This window comes from Mytilus trossulus, chromosome 10 (assembly GCF_036588685.1).
Source record: "Mytilus trossulus isolate FHL-02 chromosome 10, PNRI_Mtr1.1.1.hap1, whole genome shotgun sequence".
In the NCBI taxonomy this organism is placed as follows: domain Eukaryota; kingdom Metazoa; phylum Mollusca; class Bivalvia; order Mytilida; family Mytilidae; genus Mytilus; species Mytilus trossulus.
In genome coordinates, this window is record NC_086382.1 from 31331921 (window position 1) to 31344867 (window position 12947).

Here is a 12947-nt window from a genome sequence, read left to right on the forward strand (position 1 = left end):
ATATAATAAATATTCAGGGAATATATATGACCCCATATATTATACATCTATATTATATGATAATATATAGGTATTTTAATTTTTCAGAGACAAAACTGATGTCTGTGTCGTATTATGAATTTATATTCACGGAATGTTTGCCCGTCACCGAAGTATTTTTAGAAATCAACGAAGGGAAAGAGAAAGTAGGAAAACTAGGTCATAACCACATAAAGTTAGAGAAAATGATCAGTTGGAAAAGAACGTGGTATTTTTAATCACTGATAGAGGTACTGTATTTAAGGTTGATTCAACTTTTTATTAATATGTATCCTGCGCATAACATCCTTCATTGTACATAAATATTTGTATGTAAGGATATTTTCAGAGGATCCGGAATGGGGACAATAAATGTAAACAAAATAATAAAAATAAAAAAAATGAGCAAAACAATGCCAATGAAAGAAAAGACTGCTTGAAAATATACAAGGAAAAACTGGGTAAATTTTTAAATAATGGATTAACATGTTCCTTTAAGAATGCAGAAATAAAGACACAATTCAGATTTTTAAACAAAGAAAATGGGAAATATTTGTTAGCAAAAACTGACTATATACTTGTTTAATATCAACAGAGAAGTATATACTTATATGTCTCTGTTATCAACCAAAAATAGCTATCTGCAATCTTGTAGAAAGGATGGTAATATATAACTCTTTGAAATATTTCATGTTTTACACAAGGATTTGTATAGTAAGGGAGCTACCATTTGATTTTTATGGGGGGGGGGGGGGGGGGAGGGGGGGGGGGAAGGGGGGGGGGGGGGGAGGGGGGGGCTAGGATGAAATTTGAAAAAAATAGGCAGGACAGAAGTTTTGAGTAAAAAAAAGGCAGGATGAGACACTTGCAAAAAAAAAAAGTCAGGACGATAGTTTAGGTAAAAAAAAAGTCGGGATAAACTAAAAAAAAAAAGGCAGGACCGATCAGAGTGAAAAATAAAAAGGCAGGACAGAGATTACAGCTAAAAAAAAAAGGCAGGACAAAATTTTTCATCCTAGCCCCCCCCCCCCCCCCCCCCCCCCATAAAAATCAAATGGTAGCTCCCTAAAGTTGACAAAGATCTTCAGAGGGTATAATTGATATATAGACCCATGTATATTTTACAGTGCTGTAAATATAAACTTTGAATTTAAAGATATTTACTGTAATTGCACATACATGTATAATCAGGTAAATATGACAACTTTTGGCCCTAAGACATCAGACTGAAAATATATCGATCAGATCAAGTAGTTTTTAAATGTTTAATAGTCTATTCCTTATGTGCCTGCCTGTCCCTAGCCAAATTCTGTGAGGGTTGTATTGGTAGTACTTTCATAATGAATAATGGTAAAAGTTCTTGCCAAATGACATAAATGGTTATTTTTGGTGCATGAAGATAGAAAAATTCACTGATTTTGTCAAATCACATTAAATATTTTCCAAAAGAACTGTGACAATTATCATGATTATTATTTTCAGACCTCTTCAATGATGAATCACAATAAGAATATTTTGAGGAAACAATAAAAGTTTAACCCATTTGATGCTAACGGAAGAAGAAAATAAACTGTTTGATGCCCGACGGTCAAGGGCATTACTACCCACTAACATGCTTAAATATGGTCAACTAATATATATTGTGATTTTCATTATTCAATTTACAAATTCATTAATACTCAATATATCTGAACATGTAGCTTAGATGATAAATGCTAATTGATCTATTTTACCAAATTACATAACCTAATCTATCTGAAAAATTATAACTAATCACTTGTGTATTCAGCACTTCTCTAATCCTTAATTCCTCAGGGAATTACATAATATTAATAATTTACTATACACAGGTCTATCTAATATTGTTAAGATTTATATTAATTATTTATCCAGTTAATTTAAATATTTCGTAAGCTAATGCTAAATATCTTTACTAAATACTGAAATATAATAATTATATGAAATCCACATTTTAACATTCTGGCATCGGATATATACTGGTCATAGGCATTACAGTAAGTTATACCTTTGACCTTTTGTCTTTCTCATTTCTGTCTTCTGTCTTTCCATCTTTCCCTCAGACCCATTTACTTTTAAAAAGAAGTGACTTTCATGTCCTCAGACATATATTTCTTTTATTTTTTATAACCACTAACCTTCTGTCAATTTGTTTTTTTAGCTCACAGGGGCCCTGTGAACTTATGCCATCACTTGGTGTCCGTCGTTGTTTGCCGTCATAAACTATTTCCAAAATCTTCTCTAAAACTACAGTGCCAAATACCTTCAAACTTTAAGTAAATGTTGTATTGAATAAGCCTGTCTGAAGAACACAATTTTGAACTAAATCCTTATGGCCTTAAAATATTTTCTGAATATTATATTTGATTTCCTGTTATATTTCTGAAAATCACATGTGCTTTTCTGTCTTATTTCAGAATGTCCAGTGATGTTCAGGAAACAGATACAGAACCTCTCCTTCCTCATCATGAGCTCACAATTGGTGCTTCAGAAATATCAATAAATGATCCAGACTCCAAGAAACAAAATCTGTGTTCACAAGTTTATACCTTTGTCTTCATAAAGATAAAAAGCATTCTGTCAACAAAGTATGTGTTGTTAGTGAATTCAATGTAAAAATAAGAAGAAGTGGTACAATTGCCATTGAGACAATTTAACACTAAAAACCAATAAGATAGGAGTTAGAAACTATAGGTAATGATGCAGCCTTCAACAATGAACAAAACCCCTAACACAGCAATTTGAGATTTGCATGAGTTATCTCCCTGTATTTGTTGCACAAATAATTTGTCCTGATTATCTTTCATGTCTATATAATTTCTATAACAAATGGCAAGATCATATTTATTGCATACAGGCCACTTTCCATCCATAGATTCAACAGAGACTAGCTAGGATGAACATCCAACACCAAATTCTCTAATATTGATTTACATGTAATTAAGTGAATTATGTAAGGCTGCTAAGGTTGTTCCCAAATATATCACCATTCATGCATAGCCTACCAGATACATCAGTATAATTTATTTCACAGAATTGTAAATATTTTCCTAAAAAACAGTTTTCTTTGTAGAAAAACAGTTTTTTTTTTAAATATACCATGTTGAAAAATAAAGTAAAGCTTAGTGAACATGATTTAAACTATATCAAAGCATCTGCATTTGTGTTTCTTTACAAACTAATTTGTAATATTTGATTTTTTTAGATATTTTTGGAAATGTGTATTACTTGGACAGTTTATTTCGTTGTTATTATGTGGAACAGCTGTGACTAGTGGACTGTTGTCTCGTAAAGGGGTCCACACTCCCACAGGTTGGTTGATGCTATTGTTATTAGAAAAAAGACACTCATCCATTACACTTGGCCAAGATGTAATAAAATGTTTGCTTATGAAAGTCAAAATAACTTTCGTAAAATTAAGTAATTTACAAAAGTTATTTGTAATACATGTACAACAAAATTATTGGAAAATCAATATAGGATGATGTGCTTGTTCAAGTTGTTGCCAAAACATTGCATAAATTAAATTAAGATGTTTCTTAATGAGAATTTTCCATATGACATGTATGAAATGCATGGAAAGGTATGAACAATAATAAACTATAAGAAATATTAAAAAAATAAAAATCAATTGCCAACTAAATATTGCAGTTATATTAACTAAAAAAAAATATCTTGTTAAAATAAAATCACACAAATAGAAGTCATTAAAATGATACAATAACAAATATCTTAATTTTCATCTTTTGAATGAGAAACTTGTTTTAATCACCAATACTGTTTATATATCATGTATATTTCTTTTTTCAGCCCAGTCATTTCTGAATTATGTTTTATTATGTCTGATATTTACTGTAAGTCTTGCCTGTCGCCGTGGTGATAGATCTTTAGGATACATTTTGAAGACCTCAGGATGGAAGTATTTCATCATTTCATTGGCTGATGTTGAGGCTAATTATCTAGTCGTTAAAGCATACTCTTATACAACTGTTACTAGTGTTCAGGTAATGTAATATATATGCATATGTTAAATAGGATTTTGAAATTTCCTGAACAGCATAACCCATAATAAAATTAAGAATAGAAATAGAAATGTGTCAAAGAGACGACAACCCAACATAAGAGCATACAACAGTCGAAGGCCACCAATTGGTCCTGGAAGTGATCATCAGCTGGCCCCTTAATAAAATTGTTTACTAGTTCAATGAAAATAGAAGTCATAGTAAACTCTAAAACATATAAATGAACTAAAATTGAAAAAAAAAAACATACAAGACTAACAAAGGCCAGAGGCTCCTGACTTCAGACAAGCACAAAAATGCAGCAGAGTTAAACATGTTTTGTTTTATCTCAACCCTCCCCAATACCTCTAGCCTATTTAGAATAAAGAAACGCAAAGCAATACACACAGTAAACTCTGTTTAATAGAAGTCTGTGTCAAATGTCAAAAAAGTTAACAAAAAAAACAAAGCAAACTTACAATAACCCATATGTATACCTCTTAGTATGAATTATTGTTTAGAGGCCAAGTAATGTACATCTTGCTTTTACCATTTTATTTTTTATTTAGGTGTAAAGCATTGAAAAAAATACATTCTACCTGAAGCACAGTACCCTTTATATTAAAAATGTGTACCATCAATTCCCTATAAGATTATGAAAAGAAGCATTCAATTCTTATAATTACATCATTACTTTTGAGATACAAAAAAAAAATGCATTGACGATAACATTCTATACACCCTATCAATTAACATTTCCAGAAATTATCAATGAAATATATATGCTCAGATATTCAAGTTACTAAGTAATGCTATATTTGTCAAGAAAATTACATCACTTTTGCAAGGTGCAAGAATTGTGTCATTGTTAAGGGAGCTTCTCAGTTTTAAATAATTAACTTTTCAAAACAATGAATTTATATTGATAAGGGATTAATAAAGGAATCAAAAGAGCAAAAAAATGTATAGGTCAATGTGCTTGCTTGCAAGATATTAGCCATTCAAATTTTGGCGGGAAAATATTCTCTCTTTAGTTTTTAATTGGCACAAAACTGGGGAAGGGCTCGGTAGAACCCCGCCCTTTCCCAGTTTCTCAGCCTCATACAAAAAAGTTTATATTTTTCTGACATTGACCTAATATTGTTTATTTATAAAGATAAGGGATAAACTCTGTACTCCTTCTTATATATATTTCAGTTGTTGGACTGTTTTAGTATTGTTACTGTACTGTTGTTGTCGTATTTTGTGTTGCGTGTGAGATACCACTTTGTGAATGGCGTAGGTGTAGTGACGTGTTTCCTAGGACTGATAGCGCTTGTATTAACAGATTCATTAACAGGGAATAACAAAGATAATGATGGAGGTATAATACTGGTAAAATGTATTGCTGTTGAATGAAATTGATGAATAAAACAAAAATTTAAGGTGGTACACTTTGACTAAAATTAATTTGGCTCGTTTATTTTTCATAAAATTTTGACAAAATATTTACCTTGACCCTTTGAAAAAAATATAAAAATTTCAAAAAACTTGAACCAATCACTTTCTCGGAAAAAATAGTTGGATATATAGCAGTTTGACAACCACAAATTTTGATCATTGAGAAGCTAAATATTTCCTTAACATTACAACATGATTAAAATGTTTAGCTGATTTTACAGAGTTATCTCCCTGTAGTATTAGATACCAGCTTAATAATAATTTTCCCTGGATCTTATTTATGAGAGAAATAGTCATCAATCTGATTACAATAAGAAAAACAGTGTTTCCATGCATAACAAAGATCTGACATAGCTGCCTTTTACATTCTGTTCTGGGCAGAAGACAATCAAATCTTGATATTATTCAAACAAAAACTAGAGAAAAATTAAGTCAAATATAGATTGTAAGCCAAGTGTAGACAAAAGACCTGCATTTTAATATTGTTTTATAATTATGAACCACCATGCAAGGTATGGACACATTTAATTTTGTTTCAATGGAAAATTTGTAATTCATTGAACATTTGAATTCGCGGTTCTTCTGTACCCAATAAATTAACTAACATTGGTATCCAATGAATTACAATGAATTCACAGTATATTAAAACATGATTTTGTCATTAATTTTTTTTTTGGATTACTGCAAAAAATTGTTGCCATACCTTGGGATACATTTTATTGACTGTTTAAAGTCATATGGAATGAGTGACTGGTGAAAAAAATGTTTATGAGACAGATCATACGTAATGCTATCACTGGATTTTCACGAGAAGGCCCATGCTAAGGTCACTTTGCATATGGAAAATATGTCGGTGAATTGCTTCCTGGAAGCAAGCAATTAAAAAACTTCTTTTTATTGTGGACAAATTAAAGAATTTTCTTCAGAAAGAAGAATATGTACATAAGTTTTACAATGAAAACTATCCATTTTGTTAATAAAAAACATATGCATATTAAATTTGAGGTTTTATATGACTTTAAAAACTCATCAAAGATAAAAAAAAAAAAGAAAAAAGAAAAAAAAAGGCTTATATTTTATACCAATACACACATTTCTCCTCGAAATACTCATCAGTGACACTCAAATCAAAAAATGAAAAAGGCAAAATAAATGTGTACATATTTGATATCAGAGCATTGAGGATCAAAGATTAGGTTATGCCAAATATAGCCCAGGATACTCAATTCTTATAGTTGACATTTCTTGTTATCTGAACCTCCTTGCATGTTATTATATAAAAACTTGATTTTAAATGTGACTTGATTTTCAGAATTATTTCAAGATCATCCTAAAAAATAGATGTAGTGTATATTTGTACATTTGTAAATAAAGGGAGATCAAATGAATTGATTTTGATTACAGGGAGATAATTCTCTAACTTCCAAACAAGAATTACACAAAGGGAGATAATTGTAAATTTCATTTTGTATTACATTTTTCAATTATCCCAACTAGAATTTAAAAAAAATAACTTTGTCTTTAATAAAGTGCAGAAAGAAAGCTAAAAAAAATGGTCACATGATATTTTGTGCCAATATTTGATTAGTTTTAAAAAGATTAATGAAAAGTAAAGTAAAATAAGAAAACATGGAATTTGACAAAGGCCAGTTTATTTGATTTAAAATTTTAATATTACATTTTGATTTTGTAATTTCAGCTTCCAACAAAGTTCTTGGTGATATTTTTTGTGCTGCTGGTGCTTTTTTATATGGTGTGTCAAATGTGGCAGAAGAATTTGTTGTGAAGAACTTTGATAGAACAGAGTTTCTGGCTATGCTTGGGTTGTTTGGAAGTCTTATAAATGGAGTCCAGTTGTAAGTTCACATCACAGAATTTAATTAGGGTAGTAATGGGGGTACCTTTATGCCGAATAAAGGTAAAAAAAAATTGCCAAATGACATAAACAGTAATTTTGTTGCATGACGATAAAATGTACACATTCTTTTAAATGATAAAAAATCGACTGATTATGACCGTGATGATGCATCATGTTAAATTATTCCCAAAAATGATGCTTACAGTAATTATTTGAGACATCTGATGTATCACAATAAGGATATTTTGACAAATCACGATAAAATTTCAACTAATAAGCTGAAATTGACTGTTTGACGTCTGATGGTAATTGGCATTACTACCCTTTTTTAAAAATGCATATCACTTAATTTTAGTAAACAAAAATATGTTCAGGAAAAATAAAATTAGAATGGAAGAATTTTTAATCATTCTATGCAAGAACCAAAGATTAATTTTATTTTCAATATTCAAATATTGATATCGTTTACAATTTGATATTGTAGTGCAGTATTTGAAAGACATGAACTTGAAAATGTGGATTTTTATTCAGCAGAAATTGGTAATTATTTATAATTTGTTTATCAGTATTCAAAAATTAATCTCAAAACCAGAATATATCGTTCCTTTAACTTTGTCCAAGAATAGATATTTACAAGCCATAAAACAAGAATAAATAGGTTGAGCTCTCAATCATCTGATTTCTAAAATAACGCAAACAAGAAATTTGAAAGATCTACCATCTTTAAAGGAGTGTGAAAGATATCGGAGGGACATTCAAATTCATAGATCGAAAATAAATTGACATCATGGCTAAAAAAGAAAAAGACAAACAGACAAATCATAGCACACAAAATACAGCCTAGAAAACTAAAATCTAAGCAACATGAACCCACCAAAAACTAAGGACGATCTCATGTGCTCCGGAAGGGTAAGCTGATCCTGCTGTACAATTGTGTTTCCAGTTTATAATTAATAATGTTTTGCAAGATTTTACTGTAATTGTAATTTCATTTGGTATTTTTCAGTTATATGTTTTGTTGGTTTTACTATATGTCAGTTTGCCTTGTATACATGTATGACTATAGTTATACAACAGACCAGTGCCACAACCGTCAACATTTCACTCCTGACAGCTGACTTTTATACATTGCTCTTAGGACTGTTCCTTTTTAAATATCAGGTAAGGACGTACAGTCAGTGGGTCAGGGAAACATAATATTAACACATTTAAGCTAATAAAATGAAATATACAGTTATATCATCTTGCCACAGCCACTAGAGAGAGGGCAGGACCTTTATCAGGACTCCAGTGTTTTTAAGCTTGGGATTTCGGAATCTAGGATTCCTTTTTTGGAATTTCGTGATGTCAGGATTTAAATTTCTTTAAATTTGGGACCTCAAGATTACACGCTTTTAAGCCCTGGATTTCGGGATCAGGATCCCTCCTACCCCACCCCATTAGATAATGCATTTACATGTAAAATATGTTTCATTGCTTTTTGTAATTTAAGTTTTTGAATCCTGCTGCTTTGAAAAATTATTGATTTTTTAATGGTTTATTTATTCTCAACATTTTATAACCTCATACTTAAAAAGATTTATTGATTGCATAATAAAAGATAAGCACAGATATCACAACTTTTCAAGTTTATTTGTAATTTTATATTCTATTTTGTTTAATTTTGAACACCCTTTAAAAAAACATTGGTCTCATGGACAATCATATTACATCTTTTTTATATTTAATATTTATTGATAATTAGCATTTAATCACTTATTTTTCTGCTTCAGTTCCATGGTTTATATTTTGGCTCGTTTGCAGTAATTTTAATAGGAGTAGCTATTTATGCCACAAAGGAACCAGAAAGAAAGATAGAAGAACCAGAAAAGACAAATAAAGAACCAGTTGCAACACAATGATATTATTATTATTTGGATATTATATTTACTTTTGTATGTTTACTATTTAATACAAAAATCACAATAATGAGCGCTGTATAACCCTTTGTGAAAGATGATCAAAGATATTTACTGCCATTTGGCCTAAAAGAGTCATGCATTATTGAAAATGTTATACAAATAGGGTAAATTGTTTAAACAGTCATATTTTTATTTTTACTGTCTCATTTCCAAAGTATTTTAGGTAAAGAAAAAATGAATATAATGTTTAGAAAAGTTTAAAAAAAATTGTTTTTTAATATGGAATACATGAAAGTGAGAATATTTTTATTACATTTTTTATTAATCTCAATTTTAATTTTGTTTTGTAATATTCATTCACAATAATATGATATGACCAATGACCCTAAGCTTTATTTGTTAAGCATAAATAAAGCAGTACATCAATAGATAAATAAAAGCAATAACTTGCCAAAAAATGTTAAAATTAATATTTCTTAAAAGAATGCATTTATGAAAGAAGGCATTGAACAATAGATTTTCTAGTTCTTGGTTACTTAGATTTGGTACGGACAATTCAAAATGTTTTGAGAGAGAGAGAGATAACCTAATGTTGTTGTTTTTTTTATTATAACTATGTTATACATAGACTATTAGACTATTACTTGTAACTGTATACATTCCTGTATAAAAATATTTTTCTTTAGTTAGCTTGTCAATATTGGACAATTTTTTCAGCTAATTGCATTATATTTATTTGCTTCCTATTTCAAATGTTTATCCGGAAATTCTATGGTATTTTTTACGATATATTTATTAAGTTTTTTTTATGTTAACAGGAATATTTCTACTTTAATCTGCTTTTGCTTGCTACTGCTTTTAAACTTATATTATATTCTATTATAGATTTATGTTTGTAAACTATGTTGGGGAAACTTTGGATTCAATTTTGTTGAAATGAATTATACCTTTGGTAGAATATAAAGTGTCTTTCAGGAAGTATCAATTCTTTTTGAAATCTATTTCTCTAATAACCTATCTAGGAAGATATTCCATCTGTAATTTTTTTAGAATCTTTTTCTGCAAAGAGTTACAAATCCAGAAAGTTTCTATCAAGAACATATTTTCTAACTTGCATGGGACAGTTTTCTACTGATGTATTTTTAACATGCATTGGACAGTTTTCTACTGATGTATTTTTAACATGCATTGGACAGTTTTCTACTGATGTATTTTTAACATGCATTGGACAGTTTTCTACTGATGAATTTTTAACATGCATTGGACAGTTTTCTACTGATGTATTTTTAACATGCATTGGACAGTTTTCTACTGATGTATTTTTAACATGCATTGGACAGTTTTCTACTGATGTATTTTTAACATGCATTGGACAGTTTTCTACTAATGTATTTTTAACATGCATTGGACAGTTTTCTTAAGATGTATTTTTTAATGTGCAGTCTTTTAAATAAGGAAGATAAATATAAAACTAAAATATAAACAGTTCTGTGAGAGGAGTTTAATCTCTAACAGTCATTATTTTGTGTATACTGAATATTTTATAATGTTATTATTTCTTAAAAAATTAAATTTCAATTTCAATACATGCAACATTTTTTAAGATTGCAATAATTTATACAAATAAAAAGAATAAAAGTATTAAAGAATTTCTGGATTGACAGTAGTTAAATTAATTGATCTATCTCTCTTACATGTATATAACTTTTGTACCCTTGATAATTTTTATTATGTGTGAATTAGTTTGTTTATGAGATTGAATACATAACTGAAAAGACATATTTACACTTGAATGCAAATTTGTCCGCCATTATGTAAAATCAGACATCAGACAAGTGCCCGTAAATGTTGACATCACACTTGAAAAATTTGATGTCACAATAAAATAAAAATTGTTGCTTGACGTCAGAAGATTATCCAGTGCAGATCTAAGGTCATTTGAAAACAAAATTCAGCTGAATACCAAAAAAGTTAATACATTTATTATATAATATGATATAGTAACAAGTATCCTAGTCTGAAAATTCAAATCTTAATGTGTTTAGTTTGTTATGATTTATTTTTTAATTGTAAAAATTTTTAATGAAAATGAGCCCTTCACATACATTGCCAACATATTATATTATTAAGACAATATGAGAACAAATAACTGTAGTGTACTGTAAATTTAGAAATTATTGAGTGCATTTATTATTGGGAATCATTGATTATTGTGAGGTCTGATAAATGCAATTGCAAAAATTTTGAGAATTAAAATCCAAACTGAAATTAATGATATGATATAACAAGAATGTGTCTCCATTACACAGATGCCCAATTCACCCTATCATTTTCTATGTTCAGTGGACAGTTAAATTAGGGAAATCTTATTTGGCATTAAAATTAGAAAAATCATATCATAGGGAACATGTGTACTGAGTTTCAATTTGATTGATCTTCAACTTCATAAAAAAACTACCTTGTCCAAAAACTTTAAACTGAAGCAAGACAGACGAAAAAACGAACAACCAAACGAACGAAAAGACTAATGAACAAAAGATGAACGGATGGAAGAATGAACAGACACACCGACTAGAAAACATAATGCCCTGTTCTATCGTAGATGGGGCATAATATGATAGGTGGGGCATAAAAATAAGAACATGTGGTATGATCGCCATTGAGACATCTCTCCACAAGAAACCAAATTAAATGACACAGAAATCAATATTGTGAAACCCAATGCTGTCACATTATCACAATAATATCTAAATTTACAGTATGTGTAGTAAGATTTCAAAGGTAGAATGTGCAATAGTGTTATCATTGTGATATTTTTTTTAATACAGTGAAACCTGTTTAAATTGAACCTCTTCAGGATTTAAGACTTTGTTCAGTTTTGACCAATGTGTTTTGTCAGGTTCACAACACTCACAATTTGATAAGATGGAGCTTAAGAACATTTTTGGTTTATACAAGTTTTTGGTTTTTGCAGGATTCATTTTAGCCAGGTTTTACTGTAAAATGATAGGAAAACATGTTTATTAAAATTGCTAGTTGTTAATGTTTGCTTGTCACAATTTTGCCATAATCTGGTTACTGGAAACTGTTTTTTTACATAATGTTGAAATATAGTGAATAAACATTCCACCATTTAGCATTTTAAATTTTTTATGGCAAACTCAAGATTCAAACATGTATGTGAAACAATCTTAAGAAGCACAGATTTTAAAATGAGTAATATTTGATCTACATGTCTGTCGAGCAGGGTTGAGCTGACCTCAACCTCATTTAATGGGTCATTGATTAAGGTTGAATTTTCTTGTCAAGTTCCACAGGCACTTGTTTCAGAATTTTTTTCCTAAATACCTTAAAATAACACAAGGTACTTAACTAGCTTGTCAGAAAAATGTCTGGAGGTGACGAAATTCCGTTTTATGTCGCTTTCTAGGCCATTAACCCACTAAAACTTGTTATATCATAAATCTAAATTGATTTATCTTTACAATGATATATAACATGCCTACATTCGTTGTCAGAATCATCTATAGCAATACTACCCAAGTATGGCAATAGTAATAATTTTGTCAACCGCTGATGAATTGGCAATAAACATGTCACATCTCCTATACATTTTGGTTTCTGATTTGTCAATTTTATGGGAAAGTTTAAATGATTCTCGAAGTTATCTGATCTTGTTTCATGTTCATAGGTTAAGTCGAGAGAGAGTCT

The 12947-nt window shown here is 29.6% G+C and overlaps 1 protein-coding gene across 2 annotated transcripts; it reads left to right on the top strand.

Annotated features, from left to right (window-relative positions):
• Window positions 1-128: 128 nt before the first annotated feature.
• LOC134687205 (solute carrier family 35 member F2-like) lies at window positions 129-12372 on the top strand. Of its 2 annotated transcripts, none has more exons than XM_063547312.1 (9): window positions 129-269; window positions 2454-2624; window positions 3242-3348; window positions 3847-4040; window positions 5235-5400; window positions 7177-7333; window positions 7820-7875; window positions 8342-8496; window positions 9108-12372. In XM_063547312.1, the coding sequence occupies exons 2-9, from the start codon at window positions 2455-2457 to the stop codon at window positions 9234-9236; spliced, it is 1134 nt and encodes a 377-aa protein (XP_063403382.1). In that variant the 5' UTR covers window positions 129-269; window position 2454; the 3' UTR covers window positions 9237-12372. The 2 variants fall into 2 exon arrangements, with proteins under 2 accessions (XP_063403382.1, XP_063403383.1); XM_063547313.1 differs by lacking the exon at window positions 129-269 and adding an exon at window positions 1908-2033.
• The last annotated feature ends 575 nt before the right edge of the window (window positions 12373-12947 follow it).